The following is a 13,481-nucleotide window of genomic DNA, read 5'->3' as shown; positions in this document are numbered from 1 at the left end:
CACTGAGGGGGGTCGCTCTCCTCCTGGGGCGTGGCCTCCACTATGGTGGGAAGAGAGGTGCTGGATGTACCTTCTGAGGGGGAGTGGGGACATGATGCCTGTGGGCTACTGATGCTGCTGCTCTAATTCTGCTGCACCGTTGCCATGGAAACCAGTTTTGGTATGTCTTCTGTTGATGCTAGCTAGGTCTAATTTAGCACAAAAACCAGCAAAAATTGTTAAAAATCTTCACACAAAAAAAACCAGAAGATATTTTTAACGTTGGAGTCCGTGTTACGTTTTGGTTTACTCACTCAATTTGGATTTGATATGTAGTTATATTAACTCCTCTTGCTAGGTTTGTTCTAGTTCAATGTTTCTGGCTAGCTTGTTAGCCTGCTAGCTAGGTTCTTGTTGTGTAGCTAGAGAAAATTAAAACTTCTTAATTAGAGGCGCAAAGTTACTTTTTTTCTCTATTGTGATTGAATAGAGTTGTTGTTCATAATTTCTTGTCTTGAATTATTTTTAGATTTGAGTGTTAATCAAAAAATAATAATAATCAGGAGCTCACGTTGAGCAGCATGTCTGTAGCTCTCTCTTTCTCTCTCTCCCTTTCCTCCTCTCTCTCTCTCCCTCCCTGTCTCCTTCTCCTCCTCTCATCCACTCTCTCTCCCCTCACATTAGCATTGGGTGACCAGACGTCTCCGTATTCTGGGGACAGTCTTCGTTTTTGGTGGCCTGTCCCCGGCTGGAGCTGTCCCGGATTTTTAACTGTGCGTTAAAAACAGACCGCAAAGTGAAATATTCTACTTAGCAAGAAAGACCTGGCAGCAGAATCTACCGGTCTCAATCGCGTTGTGCTTGTTTTGTCCAGCAGAGGGGGCTGCTCGCTACAGCAGCTTCATTCACTCTTCTTCTTCTACTAACCACTTGCTCGCGATAGTTTTAGAGAAAACTGCTGTGCAAGTATCAAGTAAATCTATAACATCGCCACAAACGTCTTTTCAAGCCATACAATCGTTTGAGATACTAGCTAGTGATGTTATAATGTCCCAATCCAAAATGATTAAAGAATTCATTTTGGTTTGGATATGCTTAATATGAGTCTGGACGGAGAGTTTACAGTCTAACCAGACACCTAGGTATTTGTAGATGTCCACATATTCTAAGTCAGAACCGTCCAGAGTAGTGATGCTGGACGGGCGAGCAGGTGCAGGCAGTGATCGGTTGAATAGCATGCATTTAGTTTTACTTGCATTTAAGAGCAGTTGGAGGCCACGGAAGGAGAGTTGTATGGCATTGAAGCTCTTCTGGAGGTTAGTTAACACAGTGTCCAAAGAAGGGCCAGAAGTATACAGAATGGTGTCGTCTGCGTAGAGGTGGATCAGAGAATCACCAGCAGCAAGAGCGACATCATTGATGTATACAGAGAAGAGAGTCAGCCCGAGGTTTGAACCCTGTGGCACCCCCATAGAGACTGCCAGACGTCTGGACAACAGGCCCTCTGATTTGACACACTGAACTCTGTCTGAGAAGTAGTTGGTAAACCAGGCGAGGCAATCATTTGAGAAACCAAGGATGTCGAGTCTGCAAAATAAGAATGTTGTGATGGACAGTTGAAAGCCTTGGCCAGGTCGATGAATACGGCTGCACAGTACTGTCTCTTATCGATGGCGGTTATGATATCGTTTAGAACCTGGAGCGTGGCTGAGTTGCACACATGACCAGCTCTGAAACCAGATTGCAGAGCGGAGAAGGTATGGTGGGATTTGAAATGGTCGGTAATCTTTTTGTTAACTTTGCTTTCGAAGACCTTAGAAAGACAGGGTAGGATAGATATAGGTCTGTAGCATTTTGCGTCTAGAGTGTCACCCCCTTTGAAGAGGGGGATGACCGCTGCAGCTTTCCGATCTTTGGGAATTTCAGACAATACGAAAGAGAGGTTGAACAGGCTAGTAATAGGGGTTGCAACAATTTCGGGAGATAGTTTTAGAAGGAGAGGGTCCAGATTGTCTAGCCCGGCTGATTTGTAGGGGTCCAGATTTTGCAGCTCTTTCAGAACATCAGCTATCTGGATGTGGGAGAAGGAGAAATGGTGGGGGCTTTGGCGGATTGCTGTGGAGGGTGCCGGGCAGTTGGCCAGGGTAGAGGTAACCAGATGGTAAGCATGGCCAGCCGTAGAGAAAAGCTTATTGAAATTCTCAATTATAGTGGATTTATCGGTGGTGACAGTGTTTCCTAGCCTCAGAGCAGTGGGCAGCTGGGAGGACTCACAGAAGATCCAAAAGAATAAAGGCATTACAAATGTCATATTATGTATAAATACAGTGTTGTAACGATGTGCAAATCGTTAAAGTACAAAAGGGAAAATAAATCAAAATAAATATGTTCTTCACTGGTTGCCCATTTCCTGTGGCAACAAGTCACAAATCTTGCTGCTGTGATGGCACACTGGTATTTCACCCAGTAGATACGGGAGTTCATCAAAATCAGGTTTGTTTTCGAATTCTTTGTGGATCTGTGTAATCTGAGGGAGATATGTGTGTCTAATATGGTCAAATATTTGGCAGGAGGTTAGGAAGTGCAGCTCAGTTTCCACCTTATTTGTGGGCTGTGTGCACATAGCCTGTCTTCTCTTGTGAGCCATGTCTGCCTACGGCGGCCTTTCTCAATAGCAAGGCTATGCTCAATTAGTCTGTACATAGTCAAAGCTTTCCTTAAGTTTGGGTCAGTCACAGTGGTCAGGTATTCTGCCGCTGTGTACTCTCTGTGTAGGGCCAAATAGCATTCTAGTTGGCTCTGTTTTTTTGATAATTATTTCCGATTTGTCAAGTAATTATCTTTTTGCTTTCTCTTGATTTTGTTGGGTCTAATTGTGTTGCTATCCTGGGGCTCTGTGGGGTGTGTTTGTGTTTGTGAACAGAGCCCCAGAACCAGCTTGCTTAGGGGGACTCTTCTCCGGATTCATCTCTCTGTAGGTGATGTCTTTGTTATGGAAGGTTTGGGAATTGCTTCTTTTTAGGTGGTTGTAGAACTTAACAGCTCTTTTCTGGATTTTTGATAATTAGCGGGTATCAGCCTAATTCTGCTCTACATGCATTATCTGGTGTTTTACTCTGTCCACAGAGGATATTTGTCTCGATGGAATTTGTATTTGTCGTCCTGGCGACTGGACCTTTTTTGGAACACCATTATTTTGGTCTTACTGAGACGTACTGTCAGGGCCCAGGTCTGACAGAATCTGTGCAGAAGATCTAGGTGCTGCTGTAGACCCTCCTTGGTTGGTGACAGAAGCACCATATCATCAGCAAACAGTAGACATTTGACTTCAGATTCTATTAGGGCGAGGCCTCTCTCTCCCTCCCAACATATTGGTGTTGAAACTCCTCTAGATTCTGTATACCAGTGGGCCAGTCTTTGAATCTCTCTCTCTCTCTCTCTCTCTCTCTCTCTCTCTCTCTCTCTCTCTCTCTCTCTCGCTCTCTCTCTCTCTCGCTCTCTCTCTCTCTCTCTCTCTCTCTCTCTCTCTCGCTCTCTCTCTCTCTCTCTCTCTCTCTCTCTCTCTCTCTCTCTCTCGCTCTCTCTCTCTCGCTCTCTCTCACCTTGACATATAGCTGTTGGAACTCCTCTAGGTTCAGTATACCAGAGGGACAGTCTTTGAGGAAGCCTTTGTACCACTGCTTGAGCTCAGCCTCGTTGAACTCAGTACTCTTGGTGAGGTCATCCAGAACCTCTGGTGCCAGCTTACTGTTTCCTTTCCCCATCACAAAGTCTCCTCTCTGGAGAAATAAACAAGAGACACAACAAATCACACGATGATGGAACAATAAACTGATAATTGTTGGTAATGCACACAATCAGTTGATTGATCAATAAATCAATCAATAAATTAAGCCAAGGATTCAACCATCTCTGGAATACACACATGCAATCAATTCACAAATCAATTATTCAATCAAATAGGAAATGCACACAATCATATAATCAGAATAAGTCAAAGGAATATAATGAATTTTGGGAGGCAGGCACTCGTACTGTGTAGAGCACCTACCCCCAGATAGGGCTCGTACTGTGTAGAGCACCTACCCCCAGATAGGGCTCGTACTGTGTGGAGCACCTACCCCCAGATAGGGCTCGTACTGTGTAGAGCACCTACCCCCAGATAGGGCTCGTACTGTGTAGAGCACCTGTCTCCAGTCTCGAACCGTGGCGTGACCTTGGACAATATTCTGTCATCTTCTGCAAAAATCAAAGCAGTGAGCATCTCCTGCAGGATCATACTCTACAACATCCGTAGAGTCTGACCCTACCTCACACAGGAAGCTGCGCATATACTAATCCAGGCAGTTTTCATCTACTGCAACTTGCTGTTGGCTCCCCACTTGTGCAACCAAACCACGGAATCTTGTCCAGAACAAAATATATTTCGATTTTTTAACTTCTTGTGAAACCCGGATCCAGAAGCGTAATCATAGCCTCAAACTAATTAGCATAACGCAGCAGACATAAATCTTCCTACAAAATCTTCCTATTCATGAAAATCACAAATGAAATATATTGAGACACAGCTTAGCCTTTTGTTAATCACACTGTCATCTCAGATTTTCAAAATATGCTTTACAGCCAACGCTACACAAGCATTTGTGTAAATTTATCATGGCATAATGCAATGCTAGGCTCTAATGGCAGCAGTTGTTGAAGCACCTTTGGCAGTGATTACAGCCTTGAGTCTTCTTGGGTATGATGCTACGATTTGCCTCGATCCTGACTAGTCAATCCCTGCCACTGAAAAACATCCCCACAGCATGATGCTGCCACCACCATGCTTCACCGAAGGTCAGTCAACCCGGAACATTTCAAGAACTTTTAACGTTTCTTCAAGTGCAGTCGCATAAACCGCCAAGCGCTATGATGAAACTGTCTCTCATGAGGACCGCCACAGGAAAGGAAGACCAGGGGTTACCTCTGCTGCAGAGAATAAATTCATTAGAGTTAACTGCACCTCAGATTGCAGCCCAAATAAATGCTTCACAGAGTTCAAGTAACAGACACATCTCAACATCAACTGTTCAGAGGAGACGGTGTGAATCAGGCTTTCATGGGCTGATTACTGCAAAGAAACCACTACTAAAGGACACCAATAATAAGAAGAGACTTGCTTGGGTCAAGAAACACGAGCAATGGACATTAGGCCGGTGGAAGACTGTCCTTTGTTCTGATGACTCTCTCTCTGATGGGTCTCTCTCTGATGTGTCTCTCTGATGAGTCTCTCTCTCTCTCTCTCTCTCTGATGAGTCTCTCTCTCTCTCTCTCTCTCTCTGATGAGTCTCTCTCTCTCTCTCTCTGATGAGTCTCTCTCTCTGATGACTCTCTCTCTCTCTGATGAGTCTCTCTCTGATGAGTCTCTCTCTCTCTCTCTGATGAGTCTCTCTCTCTCTCACTCTGATGAGTCTCTCTCTGATGAGTCTCTCTCTCTCACTCTCTGATGAGTCTCTCTCTCACTCTCTGATGAGTCTCTCTCTGATGAGTCTCTCTCTCTCTCACTCTCTGATGACTCTCTCTCTCTGATGACTCTCTCTCTCTGATGAGTCTCTCTCTCTCTCTCTGATGAGTCTCTCTCTCTCTCACTCTCTGATGAGTCTCTCTCTCTCTCACTCTCTGAGTCTCTCTCTGATGAGAGAGAGAGAAATGAAGAGATTGAGAGATAGAGTGAGGCTACCAGTGAGGTAGACAAGTTGAAAAAGGTCTAAGTTGAAAAATGGAGCGAGGGACTGATCCAGTCAGTATGGACTCATCCAGTGTGTGTGTGTGTGTGTGTGTGTGTGTGTGTGTGTGTGTGCTTGTGTGCGTGTGCGTGTGCATGTGCGTGTGTGTGAGGATAGCCTATCAGAATGGAAAAAGTATAGTGGGAAGCAAACAGTCCAATACACAGACAGATCGATCAATGTACAGTACCAGTCCAATACACAGACAGATCAATCAATGTACAGTACCAGTCCAATACACAGACAGATCGATCAATGTACAGTACCAGTCCAATACACAGACAGATCAATCAATGTACAGTACCAGTCCAATACACAGACAGATCGATCAATGTACAGTACCAGTCCAATACACAGACAGATCGATCAATGTACAGTACCAGTCCAATACACAGACAGATCAATCAATGTACAGTACCAGTCCAATACACAGACAGATCAAGCATTGTACAGCACCAGTCCAATACACAGACAGATGAATCAATGTACAGTACCAGTCCAATACACAGACAGATGAATCAATGTACAGTACCAGTCCAATACACAGACAGATCAAGCATTGTACAGCACCAGTCCAATACACAGACAGATGAATCAATGTACAGTACCAGTCCAATACACAGACAGATCAAGCATTGTACAGCACCAGTCCAATACACAGACAGATGAATCAATGTACAGCACCAGTCCAATACACAGACAGATGAATCAATGTACAGTACCAGTCCAATACACAGACAGATCAAGTATTGTACAGCACCAGTCCAATACACAGACAGATGAATCAATGTACAGTACCAGTCCAATACACAGACAGATCAATCAATGTACAGTACCAGTCCAATACACAGACAGATCAATCAATGTACAGTACCAGTCCAATACACAGACAGATCAATCAATGTACAGTACCAGTCCAATACACAGACAAATCGATCAATGTACAGTACCAGTCCAATACACAGACAGATCAATCAATGTACAGTACCAGTCCAATACACAGACAGATCAAGCATTGTACAGTACCAGTCCAATACACAGACAGATCGATCAATGTACAGTACCAGTCCAATACACAGACAGATCGATCAATGTACAGTACCAGTCCAATACACAGACAGATCAATCAATGTACAGTACCAGTCCAATACACAGACAGATCAAGCATTGTACAGTACCAGTCCAATACACAGACAGATGGCGACGACATCATGGTTAGAGCATTAGGCCAGTAACCCAAAGGTTGCTGGATTAAATCCCTGAGCTGACAAGGAGAAAAATATGTTGATGTACCATTGAGCACATGAACATTTGGCGCAGCAGGTAACCCAGTGGTGAGAGCATTGGGCCAGTAACTGAAAGGTTGCTGGATTGAATCAGGGTAAAACATCTGTTCTTCTGCCCCTGAACAAGGCAATTAACCCACTCTTCCCCGGGAGGCTGTCATTTTAAACAATCATTTATTCTTAACTGACTCTGCTCTGTATTGATTCGGCTGAACCTGTAAATCATTTCTATCTGGTGTATGGGACAATAAAGCACATTTTGTTTTGAGAGAGAGGCACAGAAAAGAAACGCTCAAAGTGTCTATGACGTCACTTTGGATACAAATGATCTGATTAGCACATACACACACACACACACACACACACACACACTAAGCAGGCCCTCTCTTATCCGCCATTAGAGTGGCTGATCATCCAATTTGAGGTGCTAAAGTGTGGCCGCATTACAAGGGCTCTCCAATTCAATTTCAATTCAATGTCAATTCAATTTTGATTCAATTTCAATTCAATTTCAATTTAAGGGCTTTATTGGCATGTAAATATGTTTACATTGCCAAAGCAAGTGAAAAAGATAATTAACAAAAGTGAATTAAAAACTAGGGATAGGGTCTAGTTCATGAATTTCCCGCCTGACTGACGTGCCCCAAAGTAAACTGCCTGTTACTCAGGCCCAGAAGCCAGGATATGCATATACTTGGTAGCATTCGATAGAAAACACTTTGAAGTTTTTAAAAGTGTTAAAATAATGTCTGAGACTATAACGGAATTGATATGGCAGGCAAAAATCTGAAGAACAAACAGATTTTGATCCTATGTAATTCCATCTCCCAGATTGCAATTCCTATGGCTTCCACTAGATGTCAACATTCTTTATTCAAGAGATTACCGGAACAATACCAGTCTTTCGGCACGCGAGGGAGCGTACTTATTAATTTTGCTTTCCTATTGAACATACTACTTTCCGTATTAAATACGATAGTTTATTTACATTTTAGAGTACCTGAGGATTAAATAGAAAAGTCATTTGACTTGATTGGAGGAAGTTTAGCTGTAGTTTTTTGGACTCCTTTGTCTGCATATTGAACGAGTGGATTACTGAAATCGATGGCACCAACTAAACTGACTTTTTGGGATATAAAGAAGGATTTTATCTAACAAAATGACCATGCATGTTGTTGCTGGGACCCTTGGGATTGCAAACAGAGGAAGATCTTCAAAAGTAAGTGATTTATTTAATCACCATTTGTTATTTTATGAAGCCTGTGCTGGTTGAAAAATATGTTGATGTGGTTCACCGTCCTCAGACAATCGTTCAACGCAGTTAGATGAACAATAATTTAAGCTTTTTATTACTTATATGTTCATGAATGTTTAAAATTGTGATTATTTATTTGAATTGCGCACCCTCCAATTTCACCAGATGTTGTCGGCTAGCGGGAAGCCTATCCCTTAAAAATAAAAAAGTAACAGTTAACATTACACTGACAGAAATTCCAAGAGAATAAAAAACATTTCAAATGTCATCATGTCTTCATCAACACAACCCATGCCGGAGACAGACAGACACCTCTGTCAGAACATCAGCTGACTGGATTTTGGAGAAAGAGAAATGGGGAAGGCTTGGGCGAGTTGCTGTGGGGGTGCAGTGCTGTTGACCGGGGTAGGAGTAGCCAGGTGGAAAGCATGGCCAGCCATAGAAAAATGCTTTTGAAATTCTCAATTATGGTGGATTTATCAGTGGTGACAGTGTTTCCTATCTTCAGTGCAGTGGGCAGCAGGGAGGAGGTGTTCTTATTCCATGGACTTTACAGTGTTCCAGAACTTTTTGAGTTAGTGTTGCAGGAAGCAAATTTCTGCTTGAAAAAGCTAACCTTGGCTTTTCTAACTGCCTGTCTATAATGGTTTCTAGCTTCCCTGAACAGCTGCATATCACGGGGCTGTTCGATGCTAATGCAGAACGCCATAGGATGTTTTTGTGTTGGTTAAGGGCAGTCAGGTCTGGGGAGAACCAAGGGCTATATCTGTTCCTGGTTCTAAATTTCTTGAATGGGGCATGCTTATTTAAGATGGTTAGGAAGGCATTTTAAAAAATACCCAGGCATCCTCTACTGACGGGATGAGATCAATATCCTTCCAGGATACCCCGGCCAGGTCGATTAGAAAGGCCTGCTCGCTGAAGTGTTTCAGGGAGCGTTGGACAGTGATGAGTGGAGGTCGTTTGACCGCTGACTCATTACGGATGCAGGCAATGAGGCAGTGATCGCTGAGATCTTGGTTTATAACAGCAGAGGTGTATTTAGGGGGCAAGTTGGTTAGGATGATATCTATGAGGGTGCCCGTGTTTCAGGCTTTGGGAGGTACCTGGTAGGTTCATTGATAATTTGTGTGAGATTGAGGGCATCAAGCTTAGATTGTAGGATGGCTGGGGTGTTAAGCATGTTCCAGTTTAGGTCGCCTAGCAGCACGAGCTCTGAAGATAGATGGGGGGCAATCAGTTCACATATGGTGTCCAGAGCACAGCTGGGGGCAGAGGGTGGTCTATAGCAGGCTTCAACCATGAGAGACGGAATCTAAAACAAAAATCCAGAAAATCACATTGAATGATTTTTAAGTAATTAATTAGCATTTTATTGAGACCCAGAGTTACTTCTGCTGCAGAGGATAAGTTCATTAGAGTTACCAGCCTCAGAAATTGCTGCCCAAATAAATGCTTCACAGAGTTGAATGAACAGACACATCTCAATATCAACTGTTCAGAGGAGACTGTGTGAATCAGGCCTTCATGGTCGAATTGCTGCAAAGAAACCACTACTCAAGGACACCAAAAAGAAGAAGAGACTAGCTTGGGCCAAGAAACACGAGCAAGCCTTCACATTGACCCTGTACTGGTACCTCCTGTATATAGCCTCCACATTGACTCTGTACTGGTACCCCCTGTTTACAGTCTCCACATTGACTCTGTACTGGTACCCCATGTATATAGCCTCCACATTGACTCTGTACTGGTATCTCATGTATATAGCCTCCACATTGACTCTGTACTGGTACCCCATGTATATAGCCTCCACATTGACTCTGTACTGGTATCTCCTGTATATAGCCTCCACATTGACTCTGTACTGGTATCTCCTGTATATAGCCTCCACATTGACTCTGTACTGGTACCTCCTGTATATAGCCTCCACATTGACTCTGTACTGGTATCTCCTGTATATAGCCTCCACATTGACTCTGTACTGGTATCTCCTGTATATAGCCTCCACATTGACTCTGTACTGGTATCTCCTGTATATAGCCTCCACATTGACTCTGTAAACACGGTATAGTTTTTTTATTGTGTAACTTTTTTTCTTACCGCTTATTTTTCTTAACTACATTGTTGGTTAAGGGCTTGTCAGTAAGAATTTCACGGTAATGTCTACACCTGTTGTAGCTTTGTAGCGTAGCTTTAAGGGAATAGTATGGTCACATCTAGATAAAAAATTAACAGAGTAAATGTGTATAAACACACTACCTATTCATGGAAGTATTTATTCATCATCTACATATTCATATTACGCTTCTACTGTCTGTGTACAGGAAAGTATTAGTTGTAAGACGTAAGAGAAAATATATCAGCTTCTTGTTAAATAATTATGACGTTCTTTCCAATACAAAAAGTGTAGTAACTATTGTTTCCAAACTGCGTTACCCACTCCAGCCAGCAGATGGCGATGAGCGTCTTTCAGGTGATGATTCTTCCGTGACGTATAATGAACTGGACGGACGCTTCTTCAGGAACAACAAGGCACGGAAACTCTTTCAACCACCTCGGTAGCTTGCTAGCCAACATAAAACTGAAAGATTGACGTTTTAGGCCATGTTAATGTGCATTAGCTAATCGCAGTGTTTAAAACACATTTCAGTTGACGTTAACTTGAACCTAATTTGCTTGTTCAATTTGCAAATTTGTTAAAGATTGATACTGAGCCTAGCACTAGGCTATTCGCTAATGCTAACTAGCTAGCTAACATCCCTGACCATGAGCTCATTAAACTACTCATCCCCTGCTGAAGAAGAGGATGTCTGCTGTCCGGAGAAAGAAGCTCTGGCGCTGAACATTGTCGTGAAAGACGAAGAGGAGGATATTACAGTGAAAGGAGAGAAAGATGCTCTGGCTCTGAACATTGTCGTGAAAGACGAAGAGGAGGCTGTTATAGGGAAAGAAGAGAAAGCATCCTCTTCCTCTCTAAAAGGTTCTATCTCAGTAAAGGTGAAGGAGGAAGACGTTTTGGGAGTGAAAGAGGAGGAGACAGAATATCAGATTAACACCAGTGAGTACTGTCTTAAACAGGGGCACAAACTATGCAGTTGTTGAACTAATGTGTGGTTTTTAAGGGACATTCTACTGAAGTTCTTCACTTCAATGTGATGTTCAGTACTATATAAATTGTTAAAGGGTCAATCTGCCATTGCTACATATATTTTTGGGACTGTTAAATGAGATTTAATTATATATAACAGGCTTTCAAAATGTAATAATGGAGCATAATTTATACTTAAAATATCAAAGGGACACAAAAGGCACCCAATTAATTTAGAGATATTAATGCCTCTGATAAGACCCTATGACTGTAATAGACAGTAATAATTGATGATGGTAATAAGTTCACCATCTGTTTGATGTTCTCGTTCAAACAGGAGAGAGACATGACTATCGTGGATCCTCTGGGGAGCCTCAACAACATCCTGATGCTGACGAGACAGAGAAGAGTCTCTCCAGATCAGAACACCAGATGGTACAGCTTGGTCTGGTCTAGCATACAGCTTGCTCTATCTGGGTCTGGGCTGTGTTTCTGTAAAGCAGTTTATGACAACAGTGACATCAGCATCCATAATGATATGTGTCTGTGTCCCCTCTTTATGGTTACCAGGACAATGCTAGCCCTTCCGCCCTCCCGGAGTCCCTGTGTCGTGCCTCTCCCGGTAGCACGTTACTGCTGGGTATGAAGAGGTTGTCTGTGCTGCTGGTGGACTGCAGGAAAACAACAGGGCTGAGTGGAACTGTGAGAGGAGGAGAAGAGAAGAAAGGATCAGATTTGACACATCAAAGTAAGTGCTTGTAGTTTGAACAAATAAAATAGATCTGCCCATTGGTATCTGTTCCCAATAGGGCTGTCCCCGACTAAAACAAAAACAACTTTGCACACTCTTGGTATTCTCTCAACCAGCTTAACCTGGAATGCTTTTCCAACAGTCTTGAAGGAGTTCCCACATGCTGGGCACATGTTGGCTACTTTTCCGTCACTCTGCGGTCCAACTCATCTCAATTCATCTCAATTTGGGTTGAGGTCGGGTGATTGTGAAGGCCAGGTCATCTGATGTAGCACTCCATCACTCTCCTTCTTGGTCAAATAGCACTTACACAGCCTGGTTGTGGTTGGGTCACTGTCCTGTTGAAAAACAAATGATAGTCCCACTAAGCACAAACCAGATGGGATGGTGTATCGCTGCAGAATGCTGTGGTAGCGATGCTGGTTAAGTGTGACTTGAATTCTAAATAAATCACAAACAGTGTCACCAGCAAAGCACCATCACTCATGAATGCTCATCAATGCTTCCCGGTGGGAAACACACATGTGGAGATCATCCGTTCACCTACTCTGCGTTTCACAGACATGTCGGTTGGAACCGGAAATCTCATATTTGGACTCATCAGACCAAAGGACAGATTTCCACCGGTCCATTGCTCATGCTTCTTGATTCACACAGTCTCCTCTGAACAGTTGATGTTGAGATGTGTCTCTTAATTGAACTCTGTAAATCATTTATTTGGGCTGCAATTTCTGAGGCTGGTAAGTAGTGAAGTGACTGGGTCTTCCTTTCCTGTGGAGGTCCTCATGAGAGCCAGTTTCATCGTAGCTTTTGATGTTTTTTGCGACTGTACTTAAAGAAAGTTTAAATGTTCTTGAAATATTCGGTATTGACTGACCATGTCTTCAAGTAATGATGGACTGTTGTTTCTCTTTGCTTATTTGAGCCATTTGGACTTGGTCTTTTACCAAATAGGGCTGTCTTCTGTATACCCCTTTAACTTGTCACAACGCAACTGATTGGCTCAAACGCACTAAGAAGGAAAAACACAAATTTATATTTAAACAAGGCACACCTGTTAATTGAAATGCTTTCCAGATGACTACCTCATGAAGCTGGTTGAGAGAATGCCAAGAGTGTGCAAAGCTGTCATCAAGACAAAGGGTGGCTACTTTGAAGAATCTCAAATATAAAATATATTTTGATTTGTTTAACACTTTTTTTGTTTACTACACGATTCCAATTGTGTTATTTCATAGTTTTGATGTCTTCACTATTATTCTACAATGTAGAAAATAGTTTTGAAAAATATAGAAAAACCCTTAAATGAGTAGGTGTGTCCACCTTTGACTGGTTCTCTATATACAGTGGGGAGAAC

At 42.8% G+C, this 13,481-nt stretch overlaps 1 protein-coding gene across 1 annotated transcript in view; it reads right to left on the bottom strand.

Annotated features, from left to right (window-relative positions):
- Positions 1–13,481, bottom strand: part of hpcal4 (hippocalcin like 4) — a 67,366-nt gene that overhangs the window by 24,084 nt on the left and 29,801 nt on the right. Inside the window, exon 2 of the mRNA XM_042295093.1 lies at positions 3,582–3,758. Within this exon, the coding sequence (XP_042151027.1) occupies positions 3,582–3,743 (162 nt within the window). The 5' untranslated portion in view covers positions 3,744–3,758. The remainder of the gene's footprint in view (positions 1–3,581; positions 3,759–13,481) is intronic.

Source organism: Oncorhynchus tshawytscha, linkage group LG13 (genome assembly GCF_018296145.1).
Source record: "Oncorhynchus tshawytscha isolate Ot180627B linkage group LG13, Otsh_v2.0, whole genome shotgun sequence".
NCBI lineage: Eukaryota > Metazoa > Chordata > Actinopteri > Salmoniformes > Salmonidae > Oncorhynchus > Oncorhynchus tshawytscha.
Note: the sequence above shows the minus strand (reverse complement) of the source record. Positions and strands in the feature narration are given on the sequence as shown.